General features: G+C 36.9%; 1 protein-coding gene and 1 long non-coding RNA gene across 3 annotated transcripts in view; one reads left to right on the forward strand and one right to left on the reverse strand.

Moving 5' to 3' along the window:
* The window catches only part of LOC148189422 (uncharacterized), a 54,595-nt gene that overhangs the window by 34,770 nt on the left and 812 nt on the right, over window positions 1–19,013 (reverse strand). Inside the window, exon 2 of the long non-coding RNA XR_015776836.1 lies at window positions 12,950–13,154. This is a non-coding gene — a long non-coding RNA (uncharacterized LOC148189422). The remainder of the gene's footprint in view (window positions 1–12,949; window positions 13,155–19,013) is intronic.
* LOC121943302 (glutamate receptor ionotropic, kainate 1) overlaps window positions 1–19,013 on the forward strand; it is a 32,960-nt gene that overhangs the window by 3,129 nt on the left and 10,818 nt on the right. For both annotated transcript variants that reach the window (XM_088079159.1, XM_042486810.2), the window contains exons 2-4: window positions 7,831–7,998; window positions 8,129–8,386; window positions 18,476–18,657. In XM_088079159.1, the coding sequence (XP_087935285.1) occupies window positions 7,831–7,998; window positions 8,129–8,386; window positions 18,476–18,657 (608 nt within the window). The remainder of the gene's footprint in view (window positions 1–7,830; window positions 7,999–8,128; window positions 8,387–18,475; window positions 18,658–19,013) is intronic.

Below are 19,013 nucleotides of genomic sequence, written 5' to 3' on the forward strand. Positions count from 1 at the left end.
AGGGGAAGCTTTTAAGTGCAATAGAAGCTGAGCTTTATTATATTGAGGCATTTAATGAATTTATTTTTTAAGACTGCATATGGATGATTGCATTCTTCTTCTACAGTGAACAATAAAGTGTCTCGCATGACACGCTTGTTTAGAAATTTCTGCTCCTATAGTTTTACCTGCACCTCGAGCTCAAACTTGTAATCAATGAAATATAAATTATCCCAGACAGCTCTTACTTTCTTGGCTATTTATTCTTTTGCTTGCTAATAGTCTATTAAGTGAGTGCATTGATCCATGTGGCATCTGCAAACATAAAGTATGAGGTGCTTGTTACCAATTTTTATCTGGATCAGTATTGAAGACAAATCCCATTTACAGTGCTGGTTTGTCCTCCTCCATGAAATGTAGAAGTGTAGAATATAAGGATGCACTGAGCCATGATCCCATGACCCATTTTTGGAGTTACACAGCGCTGCTAAAAAGCTTGTGTCCAAGGCAGGTTTGTTTACAGCCCACAGCATCAAGTCGCAAAAGCCACACAGGACTGATCTTAATTTGAATCTTAATTACTATTCAATTTTACAAATTATTGATCATTTCAAAGATGCAATGTGATATCTACATTTTTGTATGAACTCTATCTTAAAGTGAAGGTATGTACATAATTTCTACTTTTTATTTCAAATTTAACCTGACAAGTCATTAAGAACAAATTGTCATCTAAAACAAAGTGCTACAGGGACGATGTTTAATTGTAGGCCAGCATGGATGTTAACATCACCCTGGTTCCCTCGACAAACAGCAAATAAGATTTTTCCAGATTTTCCAAACAGGATTCTCAGGTACGGTGAAGGCTTTCCACTAAGCAAATTTGAAATATTGTATTGAGTTGCTATGAGAGTTGGTTGATTTCTAGGTATCATTAAGTCCTATTCACACAGGACTAGTATTACCTGGGGACCTCATGTGATGTAGAAATTAGTCCCCCACGTCCGTGTTTTCGCATTCACACAGGATAAGCAAAGTCCATATTTTACTGACATTCATTCACTGTCAATTTTAACTCCACTCTATATAACACAGAAACACTACTCAGCACTACAAGCAGTGATATACAGTATTCCCTTCATTTTTTATTTTAAATGTGGGCTAAACAAAGGGAACTGATTCAGCCACACTTTGTGGCATGTTAGCCATGTCCTCATCTTTCTAGATTTTGCTCCTCTGATTATTTTGAGCTTGCTCTCTTGGAGAATCGGTCTTCATGTTGTGTTGTGAAGTGAGCCTCCTGCACACAAAATGCAGTCAAAACCTTAATTTGTAATTGCCAGCAAAGCCTTTGTCATTCTCAAATGGGAAAGAGGCAGAAACGAGATGCAAAGAAAACAGGACACCTTAGTACGACCCCTTTGTTTGGCCAAATAGTTAATTTGCAGTGAAATTTTCACTTGACAAATTACAGCCACGGCAGATTCACATTAAAATCACAGATGACTGCCGTATTAATACAAATTACCAGAGATCCCCAGCTAATACTGGGGTTGTTCAAATAGGGCTTAAGACGATTGTTGATTTGAAATTGCTCACCTTTAAAAAGTGAAGGAAATCTTAAAAAGTCGACTCACTCTCATTGGACTACAAATATTAAAGCCTGGGGTAGAGACAAATTGAATTATTTTCCTGGTGATATGCACATAATGTTTATGGGGTCTTTTAATTGAAAATGCATGTAGAGATCACACTGATGATTTCCTGCCTCAGTTTTCAACCACTTGAAGATATTAGCTAATTTGAAACCAATTTTCCAGAAATGAAGTGGAGAATGGTTGTTGCTTCACTCCAGATGTCTGGATGGTTGATGGTGGTCGTGGGCATGATAATAACTGAGCGATTGTAGCTCAGCTTTAGTACCATGTTGCACAATAACCAAGCCAACATTTCCTGATACAGTGTTTAACCATCTCAGGTGAATTTATAATGTTTATCCAAAGACATTTTTAACAAAGAGCTCAGCTTCTTTACACTATAAATATTTCCTAGTAGTGTTTTGTGATTTGGACCAGCATTGATTGCTGGGACCAGTGCTCTTCATGCTGAGCTACAGACAAACTGCCATCACACTTAATCCCCAGGGTTTCCCTCTGGAAATCAACTCATTATACTTTAAACAGAAATTTAAAATCTTATCTCAGGTGGAAATGAGAGGAGAGATAAACGTGTTTTCTTTCATTGGGGATGTGCCTTTCCAGCAAACTTCAGAGGGGAAATAAGTGAACAGTGCAGTAAAATGTATATGTTTTTCTTTTAATGACAATAAAAGTTGTCTGCGCAAATAGTTTATATAGCTCATTTCAAAAACAATTTTCAGCTAAACACACGTCTGTTCTTACGTAGTGGCCTACCCAAACATAAGCGGATGCTTACACTGTCTGACAGCTAATAGTAGGTCTGTTTTTATTTCTGAATTCATCTTACAGATCTTTTGTATTAAAGCTCTCACTAAAGCTACAATCACTTAATCATTTAATAGTTTATTGCCCGAGGAGGCGGTAAATAGACTGGGTTGTAATTGTAACGGTTCATGTATTAGCACTGCACAGTCACAGTATGGGGGTCATGATTCGGTGCAGGCAGATGCAGGCAGAATACACGGTACGTAGATTGGTTCCACATTATGTGCATCAAAGTTCACAAGCACAAGTTCTACTTATACGCTGTTAGCAAAACAGCACAAAGTTAGAACAACAAGCAGATTGGAGTGCGAAGTCAGTCACGCTATTATTAGCGCAAATGAAATGCCAGAGCTGACCACCTGCCTTCAGGTCGGCTACAACAGCAACAGAGAGTTTTTTACAGATGGTGTGTCGGCTTTGCTTAACCGCTGTAAATTAGTGGATGCGAATGGAAACATATCCGAATGCTGACGCACATTCAACAGCATCACCCTGATGTGCATGTCACTGGGATGTTATGATAAATGTTTAGGTGTATTAAATGTTTAAATAGCCAAGGTGGAACAAAGTGGAAAAACTCTGATGCATTTTACTTTAATGTTTCTATTCATTCTGCATTTTCAATTTTATAAGCACATAAGAGATGCTTTTCAGTTTTATAGCCGCAGTGACCTGTTGTCGGGAAAGCATTTGTACAGTATAATACAGAGGTATTTAAAATTGTTCCTAATTTTTCAAATTAAAATAGTTTGCCAAAGTTGCCAGTGAGCAAATGCTACATCAGTACCCAGCAAGAGGATTTTATCTGTCTCTGACACTCACATTACTGTTAAAAACAATTGGAAAAAAACATATCTTTATGCATTTGGGTTTTTCCGCTGTACTGAACTCACACTGAACTGTGACTTTTGTGTGCTGTTACACCCCTGGTAATGGCATATCAATATATTATTAAAAGCTACTGACAAATGCTGAATTTATAAGCCAGCCTTATTTCATTTTAGAGCATCTCACATTTAGCTTCTTTTCATTTTCTCATCGTTTGTTCATTTCAATTATATTCCATTAAATACACTTTGCAGATGCATACAGTGGAAATTTTGGCCTGCATTTTGAGCTCTTGCAATGTAATGGACGCATTTTTTTTATGAGAGTAATTAGAGGTCAGCTACAAAAATGCAAATCAGAAAATTAAAATAGTAGTAGCTGTTTTTGCCCTTTGCACAAACTGCACCATCTTCTTTCACAGCCTTGTTTAAGTATGAGGAAAACAAAATCGCTGATTGAAAATGATACCCTGATGCTGCCACTTGGATTATTTTTTGTTAAATCTTTAATAGGGCCAGTACCATTTGCTGCAGCCTCTGCACTTGAAGCAAATTAACATCAAGACTGTCTAATCAATACTCTGTTTATTTCCCCTTTTATAATGAAAACCCCTCGAAACACATCAAAGATGCTTTGATGGACTACATTTTCTTGGCAAATTTGGGAGAAGGTTATTGTATTTTGGATCAAAAATTTCATATTCCAGTGGAAAGAATTAAGGACTTTAACAGGTCCTAGCAGCTGCTCACTGAGGCTTGGTAACCATAATTAGGATTGGCACTTTCAAGCATGCTTTTAGTGACCACGGAGTCCAGACAAGGCTCTCTCAGTTTGGGGTTTGAGGCTATGCTACACCAAAGAAAAAGGTCATTCACAATCAAGGTCTCAAGGGGAGCTTTTTAAAGGCCCTTTCTCCTTCCAAATCAATCACAATTTCACAGGCAATTCTTCAAACACTGTTAGAGAGTGCAATGACCTATTGCCATCTGCAGCCTCAGTGTTGAAGTGAGGTCATTTGCAAATTATTGTGGCACTGAAATGACACCTTCATGTTTTGTGTTCATAGTTAATGTAACTATTGATTGACAATTTTGAAAATGGCAGCACGTTTAAACTACCTTCCTTTAGTCATTGATTTCAAGTTTGCCAGACACATACGAAACAGTAAATTTCACATTTGGTTTAGGATAGGTTTATTTTACTGACTTTTCCAAACTGTAGAGCACTGATCTTGTTTCTGTCTGCACTCATGAATGCCAATGTGGTGAGAACAAATATTTAACCCTGACTGCATAATTTCAGAAATCCTATCACTCAAGGCCCAGATGTTTTAAAAGATTTACATTTGAAAGGCTTGGGTCAAATCAGCGTGCAGGGGCATTTTCAGCAGGGATAAGGACGCTGAATCTCACATGAGCCCCCCCCCCCATTTGCAGGTGGTGACAATCCAGCATTTTTCCGGTCTTAATCCTAATGGTTTTTATGTAACTGAAATGTAAATCACTGTATGTGGCACTCGTGTCTGGCTGGAGTAATATGTATTCATACTGTCGGCCGTGGCATGCTAGACCCATCATCTTTCTGGAGCAGCGCGGTGGATTAAGAGTAAGGACGGTTTTCAGAATGATCTCTCTGAAACAACCCCCTCCCTATGGCCCTGGCACACACAGCCTGCTAAAAAAGAACTGTTCTGTTTAAAAGAGAAATGTATATTGAAATCAATTTTTTCACAGTCGTGGTCTCAGCTCATTTTAAAAGAATTAGTCAGTGTGTATCACCTCCTCCTATGTAGTGGAAAATGTGAAAGCATCGTCAGACTGCACCTACTGGAGTTTCATAAAAAGAGGCGGAAAAGGCAGATAAAGGCAGACAATTGCAGTGTTACATGCTGATTTAAAATATGTGTATATTTTGTTTGTCCTTCCTAAGTCAATAAATGTTGATACTTTTAAGATTACTTTTAGGTGTCTTTTGATTTTGGTAGTCATTATTATTATTATTTTCTGAATATCTGAAATGATTAGTTGAATAGTCTTTTAACTCTCTTGAGTCACTTGACTGAAATGGTTATATCTTTTGAAAAATAATTATATTCGCATTTTGAAATGTTAATGAAACAAGAAATCTGGAGACATTTTTTACAGTATTTGTAAATACAAATAATTGTATTTGCTGAAACTGTCCCTACATTCACACAGCACTGAATGAGACAAAAAATCTGTGAAAACATATCATACTCCTCTGCCATACTCTAATGCCTTGTAGCACTTCAAATGGTCTTAGCGCATGTAAACAAAAACAACCAATCAGAGTCAAGGATTCTCTAATGCAGTTGTCAATCATGTCAATGACCTTTCATGAACTGCTGTCAAACTGTCAAACTAGGCAGCGCTGATCAAATATGACTCACAATTCTGTTACTAAACTGCTAACTTTTCCCTCAAATGTTGACAGAAACATATGTTGGTGTACGGTTAGTTTTAAAATGGGAATATTTATCCAGCCGGTGGGCAGTGCTTAGGAAACTGTGTCCAACATGGTGGCTGGGTCCACTACAAAATGTTTCTGAAAACATACAGTATGTGATAAGAAATTGGCAATACAGTAACAGAATATTGATTGATATTTGTGGGCGCTGCTTAGTTTGAGAGTTTGACCACAGTTCAGGAGCAGTGACTGACATGATTGACAGCTGCATTAGAGACTCTTCTGCTCTGGCTGTTTCAGTGTGCCATGGTGGATTCTTGCAAATACCATTAGAAGTAGTAGAAAGAGAAGGATGGAGATTACTTTTTACAGACAGTCTCACATAGATCTTCCACACAGTTTGAGCAATTTACAGTTTACAACTGTAACTTTAAATACAATACACGCAAGAGTATTAGATGTCCAAAATGACATGATAAACTTAGTTTTGCTCTGAAAAACGGCCCGTTATGCTACTGTCAGGTGCAAGTTGGTACTTAAAACAATTATTATAGAGACAGACATGACAAGAACATCCTTTTGCATGACTCACGATTATGTTTTAGTAAATGAAAAAATGTTTAGTCCTACAATATGTAACGTGCAGTTTATATATGGTAAGAGTGGATGATGTTAATCCACTGCAGCATCATTTAGTCTCTCCTCTTACACTGTAATATGAAGGGACGTTGAAGCAGCTTCTCTACAACACAGTCACACCTCAGAGGTTAGTTTTGCATTTTCATTGTGGTTCTTATGGGTCTTGAAGCTGCTGTGATTTTTATATACTGTGGTTTACAACTGAAGCAATGTTAGATTACAGCTCAACCACCAAATGTTCACTAAAAAATAGGATTCTTTAGTCATATTAAGTAGGGGTGGGAATCACCAGAGGCCACATGATATGATAGCATCACGATACGAGTCTCGATACACTATTATTCCTATTTTAAACATTTTGCAATATGGTGAGTATTGCAGTAAAGTATATTGCGATTTACTAAGTGTAAATTATGTCCCCTAAGGAAAAAAATTTTAACGCATCTAATCAGATAAGGTAATAAAGATAAAGTTTCTCACTTCAGTCATTTTTATTGCAGCAAAATACACCTAGTGGATTGAAAAAAGCAATTCATTTTATTATTCTAGTAGACTTTCAAAAGTTTAATTTTTTATTTTCAATATTAATATAAAATCAATAAATAATCAATATTTGGCTTCTGTGTATACGTATCCCAAATCTAGTGGAAAAAAAGTATTTCATAGGACTTTAGGGTCTACGGTGGTAGTCTGGGAAAAATGAGACCTCCACATCTTCTATTAAAGAACTTCAAAGTTTCAAGAAAACAGAGCAAAGAAGTCCAGAACAAACACAGGAGCTTATTCACTAAAAAGAAACATGTAGAGAGGATGGGTATTCGGAGAGTAGAGTGTTACGGTTTTAATGGAAGACAGTCTTTCACTGCAGCTGTGTTTTGGCAGCCTGAGCAGAAACACTTAACCTCCTCACAGTAAATTACATTATGGCACACATTTAAGTATGATTTCATCGAAGGTGACCGTTGTCTCGAACAGTGAATTGAAAAAGATTGGAAATACGACTATGTGAGATAAATGAGTGCAGCGGTTCATCCGTTGACTGAATTACTGTTTTAAACAGATGGTATAGGATGCTTTTAAGTTTTTGCCATGATAATATATTACAGGATATATTAAGTCACTAAATATATTAACTATAAGGTCAGTCTAGTGAACTAAAGGTGAGGCATGTCTTCCCTACCAAATAATCCTGTATGCCACTGTGTCAGCTTTCACAATGTAGGCCATGTAAATAGGGTGAAGTCATTAAAGGTCAAGCTTCTCTGTGAATGAGATTAAATTCTGTCACCCCAACCAGGTCCCTTAGCAGCATTATGTGGGAGAATTACACAGAAAATTTCGGCCACATTATGCAACAGTTAGAATTCAGTCATAGTGACCTTCGAAATGCTGTAAAGGAGGTGATTAACGATGCTGAGTGCAGTCATTAAATCAATAACTTTAGGCTAATACTTCGGTGTGATCTGTCTAATACTTTCTTCTCTTCCTACAGGCGGCATCTTTGAGACGCTCGAGAATGAGCCCATTAGTGTCGAAGAACTGGCCTTTAAATTTGCTGTAACCAATATAAACAGGAACCGGACCTTAATGCCAAACACCACATTGACCTATGACATCCAGAGAATAAACCTATTTGACAGTTTTGAGGCCTCGAGAAGAGGTAAGGATGCTCTCGTTCACTTCTGAAAGCTTTCTGTTGAATAATCAATAAAAAAAGAATGTTTATGACGCAACTGTCTCTCCTGTTGGTCATTTATTTTCTATCTCCACTTTCTGTTTCATTACTTCAGCCTGCGACCAGTTGGCTTTGGGTGTTGGGGCAGTATTTGGCCCTTCTCACAGCTCATCTGTCAGCGCAGTCCAGTCTATCTGTAACGCCCTGGAAGTTCCTCACATCCAGACTCGCTGGAAACACCCCTCAGTAGACAACAAAGACAGCTTCTACATCAATCTCTACCCAGAATACACCTCCATAAGCCGAGCCGTGTTGGACATAGTGCAGTACTACAAGTGGAAGACGGTCACTGTTGTCTACGAGGATGCAACTGGTGAGTCAAACCAGTAAAGCATTAAACACATCAGCAGCTGAATATGTCAGCTGAGTAAAACATGCAAAACTCACAAACTTTAGTTTCCAATTAACCCTTAGGGCCCACTTTAATGTTACACACACTTGTTTTGCGCAGCACACGAAATTCACTTTTCGAAAATCAAGCTTTAAAAAATATATTACACTAATTATTATTATTTTCTTCTTTCACTGAGTTAATGTTTTAACCAACATCAGTCCTAATCATAAATATCAAATATTCGTTAATTTTCAGAATTTTAACCCTTTAAATGCCAGGGTTTTGTCACAATGTCACTATGATTTTATATATATATACCATGCTAGGAAGATTTGTTTTTAATTATCACAGCCTGGGATATGCTAATGATTAGCAGTAACATTGACTGTGACAGTGCACCTAGTGGAAATAGCAAGTATTTTCTCCAGATGCCAAATATGGTAAAAATGACATCATCAGGTGGAAAATAGTAAAAATAATCAATTCCAAGTCAAAAGCCCAGAATGACACCCAGATATAATACAGTGCCTGCTTTTAAACTTTGATGGCTATGGGATCAAAAAATGCAGTTTGAATGGGTTTCAATGGTGCATTTTTCGCACTTAACAGTATTAATATAACGATTTTGTTTACACAGTGTATTTTAGACTTATTGGAGGAGCTGAGCTAGAAATTCGAAGATTTAAACAAAAATACACAATCTTCCCAAAATGTATGCAATGTGCATAAACACAGCCAAGATGATCATAACGTGAAGCATGAAAAGCATCTAAAATGTGCCAAACAGTCCCCAATGATTAAATCATATATATTTACAAAAGTGATGTCAGCGTTTTTACAAAAATGTGGTAACTGTTTCAGCATGTGTGACTACTGTACATGTTTGTATAGAGCTGTTTATGTGATTCAGTTTAAAATTAAAGGTCCAGTGTTGGGGTGGGCAATATATGGCGGTAAAATAATCTCACAATATTTCAGTATTTTTGCGATAACGATATTCTTGATGATATGTCAAAATACTGAAAAATATATCATTAATTTCAAGAAGATAGAACTGCAACAAAATAAGTGTTATAGTTATGTGTGTCACAACAAATGTAACAGTTTGCCTTCAAATATACAGTAAAAACTACATAATAATTAATAATTATTTAAAAAATATTATTTATAATTATTATTCTAAATTATTGTTTTATTATAACTGATATGACATGGCACAATCCTAGTCAAGTGTGTAAGATTTAAAGAGTGTGTAAGATTTAAGGAAATACAGTGGGTACAGAAAGTATTCAGACATTTTTCACTCTTTGTTATATTGCAGCCATTTGCTAAAATCATTTAAGTTCATTTTTTTCCTCATTAATGTACACACAGCACTCCATATTGACAGAAAAACACAGAATTGTTGACATTTTTGCAGATTTATTAAAAAAGAAACGCTGAAATATCACATGGTCATAAGTATTCAGAGCCTTTGCTGTGACACTCTTATATTTAACTCAGGTGCTGTCCGTTTCCTCTGATCATCCTTGAGATGGTTCTACACCTTGATTGGAGTCCAGCTGTGTTTTATTATACCGACTGGACTTGATTAGGAAAGCCACACACCTGTCTATATAAGACCTTACAGCTCACAGTGCATGTCAGAGTAAATGAGAATCGTGAGGTCAAAGGACCTGCCTGAAGAGCTCAGAGACAGAAGTGTGGCGAGGCACAGATCTGGCCAAGGTTACAAAAAAATTTCTGCTGCATTTAAGGTTCCTAAGAGCACAATGGCCTCCATAATCCTTAAATGGAAGACGTTTGGGCCAAACTGAGCAATCGGGGGAGAAGAGCCTTGGTGAGAGAGGTAAAGAAGAACCCAAAGATCACGGTGGCTGAGCTCCAGAGATGCAGTCGGGAGATGGGAGAAAGTTGTACAAAGTCAACCATCACTGCAGCCATCCACCAGTCGAGGCTTTATGGCAGAGTGGCCCGACTGAAGCCTCTCCTCTGTGCAAGACACATGAAAGCCCGCATGGAGTTTGCTAAAAAACACCTGAAGGACTCCAAGATGGTGAGAAATAAGATTCTCTGGTCTGATGAGACCAAGGTAGAACTTTTTGGCCTTAATTCCTTAATTATGTGAGGAGAACACCAGGCACTGCTCATCACCTGTCCAACACAGTCCCAACAGTGAAGCATGGTGGTGGCAGCATCGTGCTGTGGGGGTGTTTTTCAGCTGCAGCGACAGGACGACTGGTTGCAATCGAAGGAAAGATGAATGCGGCGAAGTACAGGGATATCCTGGACGAAAACCTTCTCCAGAGTGCTCAGGACCTCAGACTGGGCCGAAGGTTCACCTTCCAACAAGACAATGATCCTAAGCACACAGCTAAAATAACGAAGGAGTGGCTTCACAACAACTCTGACTGTTCTTGAATGGCCCAGCCAGAGCCCTGGCTTAAACCCAACTGAGCATCTCTGGAGAGACCTGAAAATGGCTGTCCACCAACGTTCACCATCCAACCTGACAGAACTGGAGAGGATCTGCAAGGAGGAATGGCAGAGGATCCCCAAATCCAGGTGTGAAAAACTTGTTGCATCATTCCCAAAAAGACTCATGGCTGTATTAGCTCAAAAGTGTGCTTCTAAATACTGAGCAAAGGGTCTGAATTCTTATGACCATGTGATATTTCAGTTTTTCTTTTTTAATAAATCTTCAAAAATGTCAACAATTCTGTGTTTTTCTGTCAATATGGGGTGCTGTGTGTACATTAATGAGGAAAAAAATGAACTTAAATGATTTTAGCAAATGGCTGCAATATAACAGTGAAAAATTTAAGGGGGTCTGAATACTTTCTGTACCCACTGTATATATGCAGAAATATTTCTTTAGTGTTTAATCAGCTACAAATAAGACTTGTTGTTTTTGTTACCTTTAGAATAAGCCGTTAATGTCTACAAAAGGTGCGGGTCCTCGTTCACCATGTTGCACCGTCAAGTTTCTTTTGTGGACAAACAAACCAAACACCGACTCCAGACAGAGACATGTGCATTTTTGCATCAGCCACCACAGTTAGCAGCCACTCCGCAACGTGCCACACAGCATGGAAAAATGCTGATTTTTAACACGAAACTGCTTTATTGACTGATTTTACTACTTTAAATCACCTGGTCTGTCTGTGTTGGCGAGGAAGAGACCTCTGCAGATAATTTGGCTACCAGTAAACACCTCCTGAACATCAGGAAGAATATTCTATTCTATTCTATTCTAGGATCTTAAGTTATCATAGAGAAAAGGTCAGCACACATTAACAGGTGCTGAGCTAGAAGCAATGTCCAAGAAACACTGATTTGTATTGTGAAACTGCTTTCTTCAGTATTTTTACCAGTTAAAATCGTCTGTTTTGGAGAAGAAAAGATGTCTGCGGATAATCCGAACAGAGAGTTCATGCTTGGCACACAGAAAAGTTTCAGCTGGTAGCAATCTGCAATCCTCACAGCTAGATGCTACTAAAAATTACGCACTGCTCCTTTAAGCTCAGTGATAAGAAGCCATGTGCAATGTTTGCAGCATTGAAGCCCATCATAAATTACAGTGGTCACTGTACAAAGTCAGTAATTTACTGTGCCATCATGCCAAAGGTTTACAATTTATCTTTTTATTTAAAAGTTAAATCACAACTCTCCACTTTATCTGTATCACTGCAAAGACTGACAATAGATCTCCACCCTTTAGGCCTGTGACTCTTTACCTCCAAACCATGCTGTACAGGACAGTGGGAGAATTGACATTCCTGAGTTTAAAGTTTTAAGAAGAAAAAAAGAATAATGCCATAGTGAATGAAATAATGACCAAAAAAAAGTCATCCAACAACAACCATCCACTTGCTCATTCACCAAGCCTACAATACATTGTTGAAAAGGCTTCCTGGATCCTGTATGTAAATGTGCACACATCAGCTGTTCTGTGAACCAACCCCAACAAACTATACAGTTTTTCATCAGGTTTGTCCCATTGAGATCAAAAGTCTCTTTCACAAGGGGAACCTAGCCAAGTATTAGAGTTTCACAAAGTACTAATCAACAGATTTACAGAGTTTCCAACTAACACACTATGGTTTACACCACAGATTTACTTCACAAAATGATGAAATGAAAGGTTTACTAGCAACTGTGTGTAGACATAAAACATCACAATGTGTCAAATGATTCTGCAGTCACAGCACATTAGGTCTTAAGTCAAACAACGTGAAAATCATCCCATAATATCAAACTCCTGTACAACAGATCACCTGTTTATCAATGAATGCAGCTGCCTACAATATTCACAACAACTACTGCACTCACACAATCTAAGCGCATTAAGCAGACTGTCACAGCAAACTTTACATCAAACACTGAGCACCAAAGACACTAGAAAAGTAACATGACTGTGTTAACTGCAGTTTGTTAACAGACTGTCGGTGGTTCATAGAAAATATGTTAACAATCATCTCAAAGTACAACAAGGCCCAAACTGCAGCACACTGAAGAGCGGTGATAAAGCAGCTGTCTTACCTTTGCAGAGCTTCTTCTTTGACTTCGTGTTTGCATGCTCACATATCAGATCCTCAGACTCCACAGCAGCAGTTTTGGTGTGTTGATGGTCAAAGTGTTCACACGGTCTCATCCGGTTACAAGCTGTGATCATAAACTGGCGGTAAAGTCCGGGTACAGCAGCGATGTTCTCCGGTGCTCCATGAGGAGGTTCTGCAGCAAATTACTGGGGGGAAAAGAAAGAAAAAGAAAAATACGTCAGGAAACTGTAATCCTGCTATGCAAACTCCCGCCATGCTGTTTGAATAGCGCGGCGGCTGGCGTGTGTATCACTGGCGTCGTTTCCTGTTGGTGTCCGCTAACTTTGGCGAGCACTCAGCTAACGTCGTTACCGAAGATGTCCAGTGTTTCATATGCGAGAGATACTCAGCCAGAGACAAAATAAACCTTTCAGAGCAGAAATGCCTCTTAGCAGTAGGTATCGACGTGTCTCTTCAGCACACCAAATTACGTGCCAAACACAAACCATGGATCTATTATAAATCACAAGGACACACACACCTAGTTCGACCACATCCGGTATAGTGTATAAGCGTAATCGGAGTTTTATTTTGAAAGCCGGAAATTAATGTACTGATTAAACAAATAAATAAATAAACGTTACGTAACGTTACGTTCACTAGTCAGAATATTCATTTTGTGTATAAGTGGCAAGTAATAACCACAATTTACAAATAATAATGCAGTGCAAATCATTACTTCAGTAAGTGCAATGTAATCGCACAAAACCAGAAAGAGAAAAAAATAAAATAGGTTAAATAAAATAAAGTAGACACATGTATAAACACACACACAGCTTTACCTAATTAATTATAAAGATGTAAGATTTTAATAAATTGATGCTTTTGGTTAGTTTTTTTATTACATATTTTTATGTTCAATATTGTTTTGAGATATGTGTGATTTTTGAAAGTGGTAAATGAGGACAATTTCTTTTTAAATAAAATTTAGCTAAAATACTGAGTAAATTAATTGTATACTTAATCTTACATCAGTGTGGTGTTTGACTGTTTTCAATTCTAAAAAATAAAGTTTAAAAAAATTATATACCCTTCATTCTTGGAGAGATTTTGATTTTTTTATTTTTTTTTTACATATGATTTATTTATGAGATTTTCAAGAAATTTTCATACAAAACTACAAAAACACAATGTGTAAGGCCATACATGTCCATAAGAGATAAAATTGGTGGAAAATTAGACAAATAATACAGCAAAGCAAGGTTGTTTGTAGAGACAGTGATAGAAAAAATGCATGGGGACAAGCAGTATAGTCGTAAAAGGTAATCATAAATAATAACTACAAGGACAACAACAGCAACAGGAAATAAGAAAACAAAAACAAACAAAAGGGGGAGGGAAAAAAAAGGGCAGATATTGATGAGTGCATGCGTAATCACAAATACAAAATGACCTACTCCATGTAGATGTACCACTAGGACTGGAAAAGCAGGGTTAGCAGGCCAGAGGGTTCAAGATGGTGGTACAGTGACGGGGGGCACACCACCGATGAGGACAATATTCAACTGAATGGACCTGACATGTTCTAGGAAGGGGAGCCAGATTTTAGAAAATTTAGCGTTGGAACCTCGAAGACAGTGTTTTATTTTCTCCAATTTCATGAAAAAAAGGGCATCTTTTATCCAGTGAGAATGGGAGGGGGGATGGGGGCTCTTCCAATGCATCAGAATTACACGCCTTGCTAGTAATGTCAAAAAGGCAACAAGTTCAGAAAAGTAGAATGGCAGAGATTTTGATTTTTAAAAATTTTGTTAAGTGAAATGTTTTTGCTAAAATGTCTGGAGATCCAACTGAAAATCAGCCAAAAAGGTAGTCACATGTATACATTGAAAAAAAGAAAGTGTTTTAATCTTTCCGACATAATGTCACAGAAAATTTAACCGGGTATTATATGTGTATAATTTTCAAAAGCATCTCTTTGAATTTGTTGGGCAGCACATATGAAGAGTAAATACAGTTTTCCATGTCTCACCATCAAGAGTCTGATCTGTCTGTAAGTGAGAAATTAAGGTAATTATCATGTCCAAAATGATGAAGCTTGACAAATTAAATGTGTTGTAATTTCCACTCTGTGACCACTGTAGGGCAATGATAAATCGTCTTATTTTTTTTATTGCAGTAATATATATAATATGAAGTCAAATCTGTTTTAATCTCCAGATGACAATTTAGCATTGTGTGGCACAAGAGACCTGAGGTGGGAGCATAACATAGTTTATATAACAAATATCTTTATAAAGAGCACATCAATTAAGGAATTATTCAGGGGCACAAAATACAATAAATAACATAGAATAAGTCAAACCCTTAAGCAGTTCAGGAAATTCTCTTAAACATTTTATATATTTAGACATATCGATTGAACGTACTGTTGCATTTTAGATTTTGAGGATTTAAAACATTCTGTAATATTAAAAAAATACCATTGTGGATTGTAAAGTGGCGCCCTCCTGTGGTCACAGTGAAGAACTGCAACATGTAATTCGTCAAGCTAGCGTCATTATGACAAAAATGTTTCTGCTAGCATGAAAACACCTACAGTAAATGTTCTTTAAATATTCTCTCGTATTGAAGGTTAGAGAATAAAACTTTGCATGGAGCCAAAATTCAGTTTATAAAATGTGATACTGTGCCAGTTGAATTCTCATTTTGAGCTGTTAAACTAGCCCGGTGGAGACAGAACCGTAAGTGTGGTGTTGGCGCCCTCCTGTGGTCACAGCGAGGAACTGCAACATGGAATTCATTAAGCTAGCGTCATTAAGACAAAACCGTTTCTGTTAGCACTTCCGTTGAGTGCTAGAAAATAAAGTCCTTGAGTATAGTTAGGCAGTGGTGTTGGTGATTGCAATGTGGGATTCGTTAAGATCGTCGTGAAATAAAATATGTGGAGCACACCACTTGTTAGACCTTAAGCAAGATGAAATGATCATTCTGCTATCATTTTTGACAATCATCTCATATTAATTGTTTTCCTATTTAACCAAGTGCATAGCATTAATTTACTATGTTACGTTAAATTTACCAGGGCACCGACCTGGCTTACGGCAAACATCTTCTTAAAGATGATTTATGTTTCCTTTCGACTCATAAACACATTCTGTATATTAATCATAATTTGGTAATAATTTTACCTAAAAGTAGAGTGAATCATCATGATGTTTACCGGCTCCGATCATCTCCCTTTAAAGGACACAGACACAGTTTCTAACTGCTGATTTATTGAATTGGTCGTCTACTGAGTGAAAAATGAGGCCGAATTTAGTAGCACACCTGTTGTATCAGTAATATGAGTAATAGTAAAATAAGTAACTTTAAGAATGGATTTTTAAATGATTGATGATATTGACAGAAAGTGGCCTTTATTTTAGATTTTGAGAATTTCAAACATTCTGCAATAAATAAAATTTACCATTGTGGATTATGGAGAGTAGGCGCCCTCCTGTGGTCACAGTGAGGAAATGCAACACGGAATTCGTTAAGCTAGCGTCATTAAGACAAAACCGTTTCTGCTAGCACTTCCGTTAAATGCTTTCAAAATAAAATCGAACAAACTGACGCAATCAGACACAAAAATAATCTTTAAATATTCTCCAGTTTTGACAATTACATATTAAAACTTTATGTTCTTCGTTGGAATAAAAAAAAAAATTAAATGTAGTACTGTGCCAGTTAGGTTCTTCTTTTGAGCTGATAAACTAGCCCGGTGGAGATTATAACTGCCACAAATGTATTTAGGAATGAATCTTAGCGCCCCCTTGTGGTCAGAGCATGGATCTATTAGTGTCAGAGTGCGGAACTGCAACCAGACTGCAACATGGAATTCGTTCTGATAAGCACTTTCATTATATCCTACAAAATAAAGTCCCTGAGTGTATTTAGGAAATTGTGTTGGCGACTGCGATTCAGAATTCATTAAACTAGCATCGGAAACTAAAATCTGTGGAGCACACCATTTGTTAGACCTCAAACTGGATAAAGTGATTTTTTAAAAGTATTTTTGACAGCTATCTCTACAATATTCATTTATAACTAGCATGTGGTAAACATCTTGGCAGCAAACCTCAATTTTATCAGAATGTAATAGTAAAATGAATAACTTTAAGCATTCGTTTTTATATGATTCATGATATTGACTGAAAGTGGCCTTTATTTTGGATTTTGTGGATTTCAAACATTCTGTAATATAAAATTTAACATTATGGATTATGGAGTGACGCCCTCCTGTGGTCACGGTGAGGACCTGCATAAGAGCAAGACCTCTGGTTAACACTTTCAAAATATAGTGAACTACAGATATTATTACAATTAAGAGCCTCTCAGGTTTCGGGTCTGGATTCTTTTTTTATTTTGATTACACGTTTTATAAAAGTTATGTTTGTGGATGTGTATGATTGCCTTGTTGCATTCCCATTGCGATATCAAAGTAGTTCAGATAGCTTCTAAAGTTTGCTAAAACTTCCAATGAAGACTTTCAAAATACAGGAACAAAACTGAAGCAACCAAACCAATAACCAATCAAAAGTAAATTGACTTTAAGTGGAATAATTATGATTTTATTTAATTCTCGTGGTTTGTGTTAGAAACTTAGACTTTCTTTCCCTTACAATGGCCATTATAGTTATTTGCTGCTATAAATTGGTTGTCAGAGGAACAATGGACAGGGGAAAGTGGGTGAGCTTGCTAACAACTTTTATAAGCTATTGATGGTTTACACTTAGTTGAGTTTTTGTGAGATTTATTTCTTATCATGTTCTCTGATAAATTGTTGCAAATTGCCATACACGATACATTTTGCACCTTTACATAAATTATGACAAAGCAATTATACTACTGATTTAATTCAATACCTAAAACTCCCATGAGACTCTCAATGTTTGCTAAAAGCTAAACCCCATGGCTTATGTTTGCAAAATAACCTATATTGTATTTTCTAGAAATGTATTTCATCCTGCAGAATTTACATGAACTATAATTAAATGGATTTCCTTCTTTAATTTATTTTATTTTATCTGACAGATTGGATGTTGGGTGAATTGTGAGACAGTCACTTTTCTTAATAAATACCACAAATATATTAATAAATACAGTTTATGCTTTGAGTACATTGTCCCAGTTACTGCACCATACATATTTTTTATTTTAAATATTTCAATAGCATAATCTCCCTTTAAACCTGAGGAGATCAAAGAAAAAAAGGCAATGACCAACTTGGCAAGAAATGTCCCACAAATGTCAACAAATTAGTAAAACATTACAAGAAAATCATCTACAATTAGTTTTAAAAATAGGAAGGTTTATTAGAGAGTTATTTAATAATAGGGAAAAATGTCCAGAAAACTATATTTATTTTCAGGCAATTTTCTAGTAACTTTTAACTATTTTTTGGGCTATTACCAACAGAGGATGTGTTTGTTGTGAATATGTGATTGTTGAGTCTAATAATGGTCTGCTTTTATTGTAATTTAAGGGCTGATTCGTTTGCAAGAGTTGATCAAAGCTCCATCAAGATACAGCATCAAAATCAAGATCCGCCAGCTGCCAACAGGAAGTAAAGATGCCCGTCCTCTGTTGAAAGAGATGAAGAAGGGGAAGGAGTTCTACGTCATCTTTGACTGCTCCTACCAAACGTCAGCGGATGTTCTTAAACAGGTGAATAACGAACACCTATCAGAGTGTAGTCCACATTGGGCAGAGGACATTGTCCTCAAGGTTTAATTCATAGCTCAACACCCAGAATGCAATCTTTTATCAGCAACACAATTTGAATTTATCAGTGGAGAGTAGTCTTGTGTTATTTTGATGTTTCTCTGCATTGCTTTTGATTTAATATTCACTATGAGCAAGATTAGTCTAATTCTATCCCCCTCAGAAATCCCATGATCATTTCCACATCTAAACTGAGCCTATTTTTGAGCCAGACATTCTAATTTAGAACCAAAAGCTGCATGGAAGATCAATTGGAAACACTGCGCTAACATGAGCAAATTGTGACAAACACTCACTCA

This window comes from Plectropomus leopardus, chromosome 6, assembly GCF_026936395.1.
Source record: "Plectropomus leopardus strain MGB_pleo_1.0 chromosome 6, ASM2693639v1, whole genome shotgun sequence".
Classification (NCBI taxonomy): Eukaryota; Metazoa; Chordata; class Actinopteri; order Perciformes; family Serranidae; genus Plectropomus; species Plectropomus leopardus.